General features: G+C 32.9%; 2 protein-coding genes across 2 annotated transcripts; both read right to left on the bottom strand.

The window, feature by feature from the left end:
* Positions 1 to 4,237: 4,237 nt before the first annotated feature.
* Positions 4,238 to 5,616, bottom strand: LOC111909168 (uncharacterized). The gene is made up of 6 exons (XM_023904982.3): positions 5,447 to 5,616; positions 5,230 to 5,329; positions 5,065 to 5,148; positions 4,880 to 4,988; positions 4,683 to 4,792; positions 4,238 to 4,609 (listed from the first exon to the last, which is right to left on the bottom strand). The coding sequence occupies exons 1-6, from the start codon at positions 5,577 to 5,579 to the stop codon at positions 4,474 to 4,476; spliced, it is 672 nt and encodes a 223-aa protein (XP_023760750.1). The 5' UTR covers positions 5,580 to 5,616; the 3' UTR covers positions 4,238 to 4,473.
* A 4,486-nt stretch (positions 5,617 to 10,102) lies between these two features.
* Positions 10,103 to 14,184, bottom strand: LOC111909086 (exocyst complex component EXO70A1). Its single transcript, XM_023904900.3, has 12 exons — positions 13,839 to 14,184; positions 12,993 to 13,088; positions 12,655 to 12,860; positions 12,334 to 12,570; positions 12,129 to 12,267; positions 11,831 to 12,043; positions 11,545 to 11,750; positions 11,235 to 11,435; positions 11,055 to 11,154; positions 10,875 to 10,969; positions 10,655 to 10,801; positions 10,103 to 10,404 (listed from the first exon to the last, which is right to left on the bottom strand). Exons 1-12 carry the CDS (start codon positions 14,004 to 14,006, stop codon positions 10,305 to 10,307), a joined length of 1,908 nt encoding a protein of 635 aa, XP_023760668.1. The 5' UTR covers positions 14,007 to 14,184; the 3' UTR covers positions 10,103 to 10,304.
* Positions 14,185 to 14,870: the final 686 nt, after the last annotated feature.

The following is a 14,870-nucleotide window of genomic DNA, read 5'->3' as shown; positions in this document are numbered from 1 at the left end:
AATTTAATCATATTTAATATATTAAATAAAAAACACTTTTTTAAATTATTTTTTATTAATAAGAAAATAATTAACTTGTAACATTACAACATTATCATTCTCCCACATTGCTATTCTTTACATATTTATTTACGAATCCTTATAAAATATTGACACACACATTGAAATTCGTTTTTCCAAGATTTTACCTGAATAACAAAATTATATATAATTGAATAATCGTAAATCTCCTATATCGATTTCAGGAGATGAAATATATTGTTTAGTCGACTTGGAATATGCAATCATCAATTTTTGCCAATCGATTATGTCAAATATGAAACGACAAAGAATTAAGTTGTGAATAATCATATCGTAAATAACGATATGATTATAGGAGAGATTGCAAATAAGTATTTAGTAGTTTAGTTATATTCTAGTTTAAAATTTATGTTTTTAATTTTTAAATATATTTGTTATTGAGTTTATAGGTTTTATATGTTTTATTAATACTAATATGAGAAACAATTGTTAAATGTAAGCAGAAAGAGTGTGCTTGTTAGGTGCATTTCATGCACCCATTTTGTAGTTTACTTCATAAAAAGTGCATTGCATTAAGCTAAAATCATGCATCTTTACATGTTTTTCGGGATTTTTCATGACATTATTTCACTCACACTTTTGTGATATTTTAGGGACTTTTGGGGGTGAGATCTTGTGTGGGGAGATAAATAAGAGATGTAGACAAAATTTTAGAGCTTGTGGAGCACCGAGAATGAAGATATTTAAGAATTGAAGATTTTGACAATGCAGGAGATTACACGACCGTGTAAACTATAACAGTGCTCTGTTTGAAACAGGAAGATTTGGACTCTATTTGAAAGAACATATCGTAAAGTATACATTGAGGGAAGACGTATTTGCGAAAAAAAAATTAGAGATTATAATCAATATTCATGAATTTTAAGTATATACGATTATAATCGCCTTATAAAAGATGTTCTTAACATTACTTATAAAAGTATATCTCCTAAACTAAAAAATGATTTTAAAAAATCATATTTTTCATAGATTATTCTTTCATTTTTTATTTTTGAATGACATAAATTTTATTAGAAACTAGCAAAATACTATAAAGAACAAGATATTGCAAACAGGAAAAACAATACTGCGGATGTACAAGCAATCAACCTAATTTATCTTACACCTGTTGCTTCTATTTATTATAAAAAAGCTACCTAAAGGCTCCAACGATTTTAATGGATTTTTCTTATTGCATTTGTAAGAGCTCAAGATCGATCGGGGGGATTTTCTTAACAAAATTATCCTCTAATCATTGTTGCATCACGTTTTTTCCCGGATTACGGATTGTAAGAGTCAACTTTCTTGATTGTTTAATTCAAAACCTTTGCTCCTGATGATTGGTAATTATAAGTTATTTTCTTCTTTGTCCCGGTTTCAATGAAAAGACAGACTTACAAGAAACTCACAGGAAAGCGAACGTTCAATTACTTGCAACAATGATGGAGGAATGCAAGGTAGGTCGATTTCCTATGCAAATATGCTAAGAGGGAAAAAAATTGAAGAAGAGACGAAGGATAGGTTGAATTTTCAAAGAGAAACTTATTAACTTTGACGCAAGTGATAATGTCTTTAAGGATATTGATAGTAGGTGTGCTCACAACCGGATTTCCGAAAGTTCGGATAGTGAATTTGGTTTCCGAATTTATATCTGAAATTTCGAATTCGAATTCAGATATCCAAAATCTATATAAATTTAAAAAAAAATCCAATTAAAAACAATGATACGATTTATCTAAACCATATAACATCTTTGAATACTTGAGCTTGAATGTACAACGAACTTCCTCAAATTAAACCACATAAACCATTATAATTTAATAATGATAATTTAAACCACCATATTGAATTATTAATTTAGTAAGTACTCAACTATAAAGCAGCCAGAAAAATGACATCGATTTGACTCGAATATTCCTGAACCTGATCTTTAATCCTACACCGGTTAATGATGCGATGGGAGAAGTTTTTCTTTTGTCAGTAATTGAACTCAACTTTATGAGTTGGAGAGTCTCAATAATACATTTTAAAACACATAAGTGAATACAAATGCAGATCAACAACATGTATGTAACATCCATATTCGGGTTAGGCAAATAAGTTATTATATACCATAATAATGACTTTTAAATAGGAGATTGTTTAGGATGAATAATCTTAACCAAGTTATAGTATTTGTGACAAGGATTCCTCAAATATAAAGAACGATGGAATCCAAATTCGTATGAAGAAGTTATGCTTCTTCGAAGTTTCGCGATTGAACCGGCACGACTCTCCGTATTGTAAAAAATAAATTTTCAGTAGATTACTTTTTAGCCTTAGTGATCTAAACGAAAGTCATAATAGTAATTAAACCGAGAGCGTGCATATAGAGAATGTCAAAATCTGACTTCATTAGAGGAAGTTATGATTTTTCTAAGATTCAACGTAACAGTATACAACTCAGAAATCGAATTTTAGATCGGTTGATTTTTAGCCGAAACAGTCTAAACAAGAATCGAAAGTCTCGTTGATAGGAGTTCGTCGATATAAAGATAGTCGAGAACGTACGTCGGACGAGAAAGTTATAAATTTTTAGTGGACTTTAGCAGTCTAAGTCTATTAAAAATATAACTTTAAAAAAAATCAAAATTAGCCGATAGAGGCTAATTGAAAGTTATAGATCTCGTTGATAACTAAACGGTGATATAAAACCTGTCAAAAATGAAGCTCATATGAAGAAGTTATTAGCTTTCTAAGATTTTATAAAAATTCGCGCACAGACAAGATGCGCGGCACGCATCAACAACCCACAAAATCATTAGCGAATCTTTGAAGGAACACCACAAACTAGTTATTGTCCATTCCAGCAAAATAGACATCATCAAACCTTTGTTGTGCTCCATTCCAGTAACAAGTAGTGGGGTACCTCGTAAAAATTCCCGCAAAATGGAGATCTATCTTCATGTAAACATCCATAGCAATGATTATGTTGGTCGATTTGAACGAGGAGGAGTTTAAGAAACGGATTCGTGCGAAGAACGGTTTGAGAAAATGATACAGATGAAAAAATAGTAGAATAAAGTAGATGAAAGGGACAGTTCAGGAGGGTTTAAACGGATATTAGGTTTCATTTACTAACACACACGGGGCAATGACATGTCATCTTTAATCTACTTAGCAATGATGTGACATAAACAAAGATCCTAGTAGGATGGGTGTGACCGGCTGCACCCTTTAAATGTTAAAATGTGACCTTTTAAACCATAAAATTACAAGTACAAGCCTTTTATATGCAACAAAAAAATGAAGGACCATTTAAAGTTTTAAACTAATTACAAGTACAAGCCCTTTATAAGAGTATCTAGTCGGGGTTCTCTGTATTTGAATAATGAACAAGGTTTGGAAGAGGGAAAGAACTCCCATGGTCAAGTTTCATATTTCAATGGAGATCTAAAGCAAAATTATGGAAGAAGAAACTAGGGTTTGAAGATAAGAACTCAACATCTGGCAAAAAAGGTATAAACTCTTCCTTCTCTTACTTAAAATTAGATATAGGGTTTAGTCTTTGTTCCAAATCCGAAATTAGACTTCTACAATATGTTTGAGGTTGAATTTAGTGATGTTTCTATCATCCAAACTCCTAAACTTCATGGAATCTAACCCTAATTGATTGTTGCGGAGTTTGGTAAGGATTTAAGATTTAAAAGCACGATTTTGAGATAGATATATGCGGATTTGAAGAAGAAGACATCATAATAATGGAGAATTATTTGTTTTGCTTCTATCCAAAATGATGAGGTTAGTGCCTTAATGATGTATAACAACGTTGGAAATAAGATGGGTTAATGACTGGATGTCCAACTCTAAGAAAAATATCAAATCATCATCAAACATATTACTATCTCTCTAAATGTTTTTTTTTTTAAATTAATGTTTACATAGACCAAAGTTTTGTTTACATAGACCAAAGTTTATATCAAAAAATTAAGTTAAATGTTATTTTGTTTACATAGACCAAAGTTTATTACTTTCATGACTCATTTTCCCTAAAATATTCTTTAGCAATGTCGAGGCAAGGAAAGATTTGTACCAGACAAATCAAAAGCATTAATAACTTAGGTATTAGTTACAAGGTCATGGGTGCAACTAGCAAGATCTTTTTTTAGGTTTTGTTTGTTTTTTCGCGATAATAAACTATACTTATTAATAAGTTTTATTAAAAAGATTAAAAAATCAGTTATAAAGTCCCCAACCCTATCAACCGATTACAAAGACCCCGTTACACCAGTTATCAATGTTCTTCACCACAACCGGTTAAAACATGGAACTCATACTCTATAGAAGTTTGTAAATCATGTAAAAAAAACTAATATTGCACACACATATATGATATATCATACAAAATCACAATGTTGCCCATTATGGAGAGGATTATGACGTTGGGTCCTTCCCAAATTTCATCATAGCATGAGTTGCCAACATGGAACCCCTTCGAGCCATCTCTATAATTCGTCCAACTAGTGGCACATTAGAAGTATCTCTATTCCATAGGGGCTTTTTGTTCCACCTGTAAACAATTTTTTTTTAGAAAAAATAGAACTACTAAAGAAAATGTTATTTAACAGAAATAATATATATACCAATCTTCATGGCGAATGACCTTCCCATCCTCTACATAAAGCTTAATGAGTGATATCATGTCAATATCTTTTCCCATGAACTTGTAGTATTGCTTGTTGTCAATGACTATCTATTTTATTTCAAAATAAAATAAAATAAAACTATCAAAAGAAAAGAAAACATAAAGATAAATGTAAAAGGTATTAATATTATTAACCTCTCTTCTTCCATGAGGAAGTATATTTTCTTTGATGTTGTACTCTACAATTCTTGACTCACTAAACACCTTTGAAAGAGAATAAAAAGCCGACTTGATTTGCTTCACCCTGAAATCAGAAGTCATTAGAAATGATTTTTTTTATATAAAACCATTTTAAAAGAATAAAAGCTATCAAATTATACCCATGAGCACACATGAGTGGATCTTCAAATGAAGCATCAGGAGCATAGATTTCAAAATCCCGAGGTAAGGCACATGATCCATACCTTAAATAAGAAACATAAATCAAATTAATGAATAAATTGTTAATCTTGCAAATACATAGGATTCAAATAGCACAAACTCACAGGTTGAGGATATGAGGAAGTATATCATCCGACACCTTCTTCAATGGATCAATATCACGAGCTGTTTCCTTGTGTTGATCTTTTTTTGGTTCCTGTGAATCTTCACAAACACATTAAACACAAACGATTAGAACCCTAAAACCGACTTACTCCCTGCAAATCGAACTTCATCACTGAAATTGAAGAGATGAAGAGGTTTTCAGGAACTACAGTTCACCTTTGGAGTTTGTTTCCATGGAGGATTCCGGTAAGTTAAACGATGAGTAAGAGACTGCAAAGGGAGAAAGTGGGTTCCGGTGATGAGAAAGAGGAGAAATTGAACGTACGAAAAGGAAATTGGAACGAATCATGAGAGGATTTGAAAGGCGCTACGTGGTTGTGCCATGGCCGATTGATTTACATACTGAGGGAGGGACCTACACATGATGAAAGTGATCCATTTTAACAAGAGTTTAATGGTTTTTTACTAAAATTTTGATGTGGAATTAATATTTTTAACCTATTATGACATGTCAATTTGATGACATAGAAAAACTTGTCCAACGCTGATTATTTTAGGGTTAATGACCTAAAAAGGTAACGAATTTTTGTATTTGTTCACATTTAGCTAACCATGTTTTTTTCGTTCACATTTCACCATTGAACTTGTTTGACTTATTCAAAATATGGTAATATGACCGGTAATTACGATAATATTACCTTATTATGAACAGGTCAAACAAGTTTATTGATCAAATTTGTACGAAAAAAACATGGTTACCTTAATACGGACAAAAACCAAAGTTGCTTACTTGTTTTGGTAATACTGGACAAGAACCGTCTTAGGGATTGTGTGCCCTGGGATCAGGGATCAGGCTCCGACAGTCAATGAACAAGTTGGTTAGGTTTGGTTTAACCCAGTTTAGTCCCGGCTAGTCATGGGCTAAGTTGTGTTGCTCGGTCTTTAAAACACATACAACCAAGTCCCTTAAGCGTATACAGCCTAACCCCTAACTAGCTGGGCCTAAACTGGGTTGGCCCAAGACTTAACCATCTTCTCATACACAAGACCGGACAACCCAATTTCATTTCACATCAATGGATCTTATGACTACTTGCACTTAACATAAAGAACCCAATATTACCAAAATAGGTAAGGAACTTTGGTTTTTTTCCAATTAGGTAACCATGTTTTTTTCGTACACATTTGATCGATAAACTTGTTTGACATGTTCATAATAGGGTAATGTTACCACTAATTACCGGTCATATTACCCTATTTTGAACAGGTCAAACAAGTTCAATGGCCAAATGTGAACGAAAAAACATGGTTACCTAAATGTGGACAAAGACCAAAGTTCGTTACCTTTCTAGATCATTAACTCATTGTTTTAATAGACGAAAATAAAAGACAACGGTTAAACCATAAAAGTAACCAAAGTATAATATACTTTTTGACAAATCTTCATAAATGGTCCTTATGGTTTTCAAAAATATCATATTTAGTCCTTAACCTTTTTCGGTCTCATGTAAAGTCTTTTGTCGTTTTAATTTTTATCGTGTAGATCTCTGGCTCATATAAAAAGACTTTCATACATTTTTATTATATTTTATATTTTTTAAACAACTGGTTAGTGGTTATAATTTAATATCATCAAGTTAGTAAATTCGTTAATGCCCGTATTAAAATTTGGGGCTTTCAATCTAAGAGGCAAAGTCTCTATCAACTGGTTAGTGGTTATAATTTAATATCATCAAGTTAGTAAATTCGTTAATGCCCGTATTAAAATTTGGGGCTTTCAATCTAAGAGGCAAAGTCTCTATCAAGTGGTGACGGAGCATCGACGGCCTAGGGATTTAGGATTGTGTCGTGTGGGGTTGATAAAAAAAAAGGGTGTTCGACGACATTTAACGGAGATGATTCAGTGTTCAGGTTTGTTGGTTTCCAGAAACAGGTGGGTGGAGATTGTTGGTCTTGCCAGAGAGAAAAAGAAGAAGATGAGGGGCGGCACTAGTCACGTCGGAGATTGAGAAGAAAAGGGAGGAAGAGAGATGTATCTGGTGTAGTAAGGGGGAGGAAAGAAAACGTTCGGCATTTATTTTTATTTTTTAATAATTATTATTAAAATATAAAAGAAATTAAAAAAGGTTTAAAAATCTTTTTTATGGATAAGAAACCAACCATAATAGAAATTGAAACCACAATAACTGTCCATAAAACCGAAAAAAAAAAAAAAAAACTAAAGCCTAACATATTATTCAGAAACCCACAATCACAATTTATACAGATTTGTCTGGTTTTTATGTATTTTGCCCATTGAAATATGTTGTTTTAAATTTTGATTTGATAGTTTAAAAAATGAGCTTTATCCGAACAACTAATACCGCTCATAGTTAAACCGAACGAGATTATTTAGTTGCCATTTAACTTTTTTTTCTTGATGCGCATTTCTAAAAACTAAAAATAAAAACAAGTTGCCTATGCAAAACGTTGATCACAAATTATAAATTGTTTTTGGTTTGGTTTTTTTTTTTTTTTTTTTTTTAATATCTGAAGGGTTTGTCAAACATTGTTTTCTATAAACCTAAATAAAAAACGACCACCACAAATACATGTAATGTTTTAGAGAAGTTGTGGTAGCATTTAGGGTATGTTTGGGTTAGTTTTTTTATGTCAAAAGTGATTTTTAAGAAAAATGTTTATTAGCTTATTGCTTTTAGGAAAAGCTGGTTTTAAAAAGTGTTTGGATACGAAAAACTGCTTTTTCGGGAGTAAAATGGTTAAAAAGCTAAAAAGCTAGGATTTTCCAGCTTTTTGAAATTTTTATTTTTTCTCATCCATAAAACTGTTTTAAAAAAGCGTTTTTTAAATAGACAAACACTTTTTTAACTTATTAGCTTTTTAAAAAGCTAATAAGCTAATAAGCTTTTTTTAAAAGCTATCCCAAACACCCACTTAATATCAAAAACAAAACTCAAAGAAAATTTAGTTCTATATTCTCTCATTTTAGGTGATTTGTTAAAAGTAGGTTACAATTTTGGGCAATTAGGCTGAAGGGAGTGGTGTCGCGCTCCCTCATTAAACCGCAATAACACGTAGGCGTCATCTCACCCATTACCACAAAAGTGTGGTCTCATACCATACCCAAGGAGTGGTGTCACACTCCTTTAAATTATTTTTATTTTTTAAATAAATAAAATTTTTAGTTTTAAATAAAAACAAAATATTTCATTAATTAAAATTAAAAACCATTACATTACTTTAAAAAAATCCTAGGAAATTAGAAATTAAAAAACTAGAAAGCTTAAACGTTCAACTTAAAAAAAAAAAAAAAAAAAAAAAAAAAAAAAAAAAAAAAAAAAAAAAAAAAAAAAACAGATCAAATAATTAAAATTTTGGAAAACTACAAATTAACCACGATTAGCGTAACGTTTTTCACGTCTTCCTTCATTTGCAAAATGACTTGAAGCGCATCTCCAGTCAAATTCGACGTGTCCATCGATAGCACTCTCAGGTTGCTGTCTCTTTGTTTCCGACTCTCTACCCGAAGCAAGTTGCAAAATTTATCCATTCTATCTTTTATGCCTTGCACATTATTGTCCATTTCTTTCAAGTCATCCGATTCCAACGCTTTGCCTTTACCTTTATTTTTGTTTTGTCCCTTCCCATTGGTCGGGGGTGGTGACACTTGAACGAGCTCATCTTCATTGAGGTCGAAACCAGCACAAGCATCCGATGAAGTGTGTTCCGAGTCGGAAGTTTTTGACCCTTTTGATCCGCTATCGATGTACTCGTCGCTTGTTTTCAGGTTTTCCCATTCTTTGTTGCTTTTGAGTAGATTCCAAACTTCAAAAAACTTGAAAATTTTCTTTTGTTTTTTTTTGATAAATGTTAAAAGCTTTCTCCAAAACCACTTCGACACTTTCGCCGCTTTTCCATTGACGTTTCATGTTATTGTATAAATCGTTAAACAATATCACATCTTTGTTCATCTTTCCCCATTTTGAGTATACTTGATGTTTGGTACGATATGGTTCAAAGTTCATTCCTTTATGGAATCGAGCTCTAACGCGCATCCAAAAACGATCATGTTTTTGGTCCCCTCCCGTCTTCGCGTCCTTTGAAACGTCAACTCATGATTGTGCTAATACTAACTCTTCTTAAGGTGACCACGCTTTAGCTTCTGCTTTCTCTTTTCTTTTATTTCCTGGTTGAGAGTGTTGAGTTTGTGGAACAAATTCTGGTTTAGATTCGAAAATGGGTGTTTGTGGTTGTGATTGTGTTTCTGGAACAAACTCTGGTTGGGAAACAAAATCAAAAGGATCAAAATCTTGGTCAAATTGTGGTTGTGTTTGTGGAAATAGTTATGTAGGACGTGGTTGTTGGATATGTTGTGGAAAATAGGGAAGCATACCCTCGTAGTGGTAGAAAGGAGACGAATAAACCGGTTGATCGAGTGAAGACCTTGGAGTTGTGAGTTTTCTAGTGGGTGTTTTTTCGTTGGTTGGATTTCTGGAAGATAACATTTTTTTGTGGGTTTGAAAAGAGAGAAGATGGTAAAATGTTGATGAGTTCTTTTGGTTAAGTTGATAAAGTATTTATATTAGTGGTATTTTTTTTTTTTTTTGGAAAATGACCGTTCAACAACGGTAAAGAGGAGAACCAATCACAATCGAGCATAGAGCGCACCCCTGGAAGGCCGCAGTGCAGCCTAGACCGCACCCAGGGGCGGTGTGCGTGATGATGTGGCGGGGGGGGGGGGGGGGGGGGGGGGGGGAGCCTAGTCTGCACTCACTCCCTCTGGTCTTAGTTACCTAAAATGAAAAATTAAAGAAATTGTAATTGTGTTGCTATTTTACACATAAAATTAGGCTACAACTTGCAATCAAAAGGGAACAAGAAACACATCCACTTCTTTTAAATCTATTCATAATCACAAAGTATCTCATACAACATCATTAACAATAACACTAATCAACAACATATGACCAAAACAAGCTTTAAAAGCAGTTTACATACAATATACACTCTCAAAACACACAAAACAAACCGAATATGCAAAAATTACTAAATCCTAAACCATACTCTCTTTTTTTCAAGTCTTACCCTCGAAAAATTCGCCAAGCATTCGATCAAGATCCTCAGCTGTATACCTTATATACTTGTGAGGATTCTTCCCATTTTCAACAAGTGCCCTGTAACCAACAAAACAAAACAACATTAAAAAGAATTTATATGGTTTAGGATTTAGTATTTTTTTTAAACTTTTTTTTTAACTTAATACAGAAAGAATGACTTAATAGGGAAAGTCAAGAAAACAAGACTTTCCCATTAAGTTATTAACTTTTTACAAATTTGATCTAATTATTTTTTCCTTTGAATATTTTTTAAACATCATTTATGATTTATCCGGACAACACTTTATCAGAAAAACAAACAGCATACCCAAAACGCTTAATGAAGGATCTGTAAGCAGGCAACAAGACTTCAGCAACTGCAAGTCTTAATGATTCCCTGAGCTCTGAATCAGGAACAGTCCACTGAGATTGTCTTTGATGAAGCTCCTCAAATTGAAGATTAAAAATCTTTAACCTAATAATTACCATAATATACCATTTTTCAATGTTTTTTCTTAAATAAAAAAGGTAGTGGTGAAAAGACGAACCTATCCTTTATAAGAGCTCGTGAGGCCCCACTACTGTTTCCTCCATCACCACCTCCTGATGAAGTTGACCCTTGAATCGACAGACACTGTAAGATCTAATAAACAAAAAAAAATACCCCAATTTATAAAATCGCAAATTTCAAAAAATATGGGATAAAAAGACGTAAATGCCCTTAATACCTTTGCCCATGCGATCCTTTTATACTGATTAGCATGCTGTTGTACGATTCTTCTGTGTCGTTGTACCCAATCATCCCCTAACAAATCCTTTGCTTCGGATCTAATGGCAAAAAGAAATTTTCAGTGAAAAATCAAGCTGTGATATTACCAAATTAACAAGTTAGGGTTTGGATGATGAACCTGCGAACGGATCTGACCATATAATGAATGTTGTTCATAAGGAACAAGTTGGTCAACGCCGGATCTTTGTATTGCTTTGACTTTCCGTCCAAATTAGTTTGAAGAGCCTGCATGATTCGCATTGTTACAGATGCAAGTTGAGAGTTCGATTCGTCTCCCTTTTCAAACTCTTGGAAAAGTTGCTTCAGTGTTGATTGATAGCTGAAAACGTGAAATCGAGCTGTTAAAAAATTGAAATTGGAGGGATAATTTTGCGAAAGAAGTTGAAATTGGAGCGTTTTTGATTTTGCGTGTTTTGATTATAGCTTACTCGAATAAGAATTTGACGTAGTTGATGACGTAGCTTGTGAGAGGATGAACAGTTCCATCTGCAACAGCAGTTCTTGTTGCATCCTTTTCAACTGCTTCTTCAAAATCTCCAAATGTCTCTTTTGCTGTTTGTGCAAGTCGTTTCGTTAAACCAACTGCAGCTTCTCTGATTTCCTTGCAAGCTTTACCACTAAAAAGCAATTCAATCTGCAAACAATCATCCACTTACAACCATTAATTTCTTCATTAAGAAACACATGAATGTTTGATCGAGAACATAAACATACCTCAGAGTGAAGCTCACGCATAATCTCATACATGTCCAAAAGCACAAACAATTTTTCTGGTGATCTTTTGCTTTTAGCAATTGCATCTCCAAAACTAAGTAACATCGCAACACTACCTTTTGTAACTTCAGCAAAACACTGATCTTTAAGGGACTCAATGCCTTCAAACATTTGATCACACACTTTTTTTTCTGCTGCAAACAATAATTTCACCTGTTTGACATGAATCATGATTAACAACTTCCTCAAAGTCATCAAAAATAAAGGAATCTATCAACATTCAACACCAACAACTTACTGCAATTCTCATAAAATGAATCCAAGTCCCGATTTTAAGCTCCAAGACCTCCCATTGTATCTTCTGAACATCATCTTTACTAAGCTTCTCCACCCCCAATTGATGAAGGCTTTCTTGAAGCACTTGAGAACGTGTATCCCTAAAATTTGAAATTTCTATATAAAAACCACTAATCTTTTTTAAAAAAAATTACTAATTTTTTTACCTGTATATGATCATACACTGCTGAGAATTACCAGCATTCACCATGTGTTGAGCTAGATCATGTAACAATGGCAACACACGAGGTGGAATGAGGACAGGAGGATTATAAACAGCATTTTCTGCAGTGATTCGATCATTATGAGAAGATGGATTTTTGGCATTTGTTTCAGGTGATCCAGATGAGGGGCGTAGGGAATTAGGTAGGCATTCATATAGACGATCAGGCTCCACGGGTTTACTGAAAGATTTTATAATACAATAAGTAGATAATTACATTTACAACATTCATCAATATTTTTAGAGGAGTAGATGTAGAAGAAACCTGTATGATGATAAAAGTTGTTTAAATTCATGTTCCAGTTTGGAGATAGCTTTGGAAAGCAAATTATTTGCATGACTAAGCACCCCATCGCTACTCTTAAAGCTTTTATTGTTTGTAAAAAACCGAATATTGCTTCTTAAATTCTCAATAGCTTCAAGATAGCCTTCAAGATCCTCATGTGGACCTCTAATTATTTTAGACTCCGCCTACATATTGGAAAAGTAAATTATGATATTTTGATTTTGGGTCCCGAAGAAACTTCTATTTGTCTGAAGGGTATTTTAGGAATTTGAGAAATAGATAAACACTAGCAGCCATCAAAGCTAAGAAAAACTAACCTCTCGAGAAAGGTCAAATCTGTTCAATATAACATTAGCAGCCTTCAAAGTCTTATCAATGTTCTCGTGAGCTCTGCGTATTGCATGTGTCCTTATCTACAAGAAACAAAAATATAATAATAATAATTATTATGTTAACTATATTCTTGAAATCAAACCAAAACTATCATGGTGTTTCTGATTAACAACTTATTAGTTATTAGGAACCTAAATTCGACCAAGACAATATCTTTAGCACCAATTTGTTGAATTCCAACACAAAAACAATGTTTGATCCACTTGAAATTTTCTGATAATTTGTCAAAAATAAATCAATTGGTGAGGTGGGTAATAATTGACAACCTATATTGGATAATAGATCAAAACTTATCACATGGAGCTTATGTTATAAACCCTTAATTACAACATATATATCAAAATTATCTCACAAAGGGTCATTGAGTGATTTTCAAACGACAGTTCTTGGTTTTTCGGTTGCATATGAAGAATAGATCTGTGAAAATGCAAGAAAAACGCTACATTCCAAGAAAATTGAGACGATGTAGAAAAATTGCCAAATAATATCGTCTTTTTACTACATTTTCATAGTGAGTCCAAAATCAATGATTCTTGCAAGCAAAAGTACACTTTTTTACACGTACGATCGTTAAATCAAAGAGAAAACTACTGTTCCTTGATCACAGCAATCCCACAAATGGGTTTGTTTAACTAACACACAGTAGATCGAGATTCTGCAATTTTCCCCTAAAGTTCAAATTCAATTTGCTTCACAACGAATTCGAACAAAATATCTAAAGTGGGAAATGAGTAAAGTTGGAAAACAGATCATAACATGATTAACTTTACCTGAGTCGGACGCATAGCAGTTTCTAGGGCGGAGAGACGGTGGTCAAAAGAACCCAACATGGAAACCATGTTGTCCGTGATTGACTGACTCTTCTGTAGTGATTCTCTCATCATCGCGGCTTTATCGCTCAGATTATCCACCCCTGCTGCTCGAATCGGAATCCCCATGTCTCTCTATTCTGCTGAATATTCTGAAGGATTGAAGAAATTGCGTAAAGGGGATTGTTATTGAGTGAAAATGAGTTAACAGCTCTTTGAATTTTTGGTTTGAAATTGCCAAAAGGGTATGAGTGCGAAGCATGTAGAGGTGGTATCATGGCTGTCTGAATAGTGGGTGTTGTTGAATTTGGATATTTGTTTAGTTGTTAAGAAAAGTACATAGATTTGTAGGTCTTAGATGGGTCCATGATTGTCGATTGTCAAAAAATTTATAAGATTGGCAAAGACTATATAGTTCGAAATTTAATGTTCATTGAAGAAAAACAATATCACTAGGAACCAACTAATTATCCGAAATTATCAAAAAAAATTTAAGGTTTGAAAAATACCATGAAGTAATTTTTAAGGATAATGATTTAAAAGGGTAATATATTTTTTGATTTGTACACATTTGGTCACTGAGTTTTTTTCGTTTATATTTACCTTTTCAACTTGTTAAATTGTACACATCTAGTCCTTATGACCGGTTACTCTAGGTTAATCGGAAAAAATGACTTATTATGGTAATATATTTCATATTTTTATACACATTTAGTCCTTAATATTTTTGTACACATTTAGTCATTAATTTTTCTTTTGTTTCAAAATAAGTTAATTTTTGTTTTTGTACAAATTAAGTACTTATGAATGATTTATTTAAAGTTTTTCTCACGACATCTAATATGGGATTATCATTGATGACAAGGACAATTCTCTTTGGGTGCTTGCAGTGGCACCGACAACCCCTTCTTTCTCTGTACGCAATGTAAATTTTTCGATATTTTTCGATTTTTTTTCTTTTTTCTACTTACCGGCAACACCTACTACCAAATC

Source organism: Lactuca sativa, chromosome 9, assembly GCF_002870075.4.
Source record: "Lactuca sativa cultivar Salinas chromosome 9, Lsat_Salinas_v11, whole genome shotgun sequence".
NCBI classification, from domain to species: Eukaryota; Viridiplantae; Streptophyta; class Magnoliopsida; order Asterales; family Asteraceae; genus Lactuca; species Lactuca sativa.
This window is presented reverse-complemented; position numbering and strand designations above follow the sequence as displayed.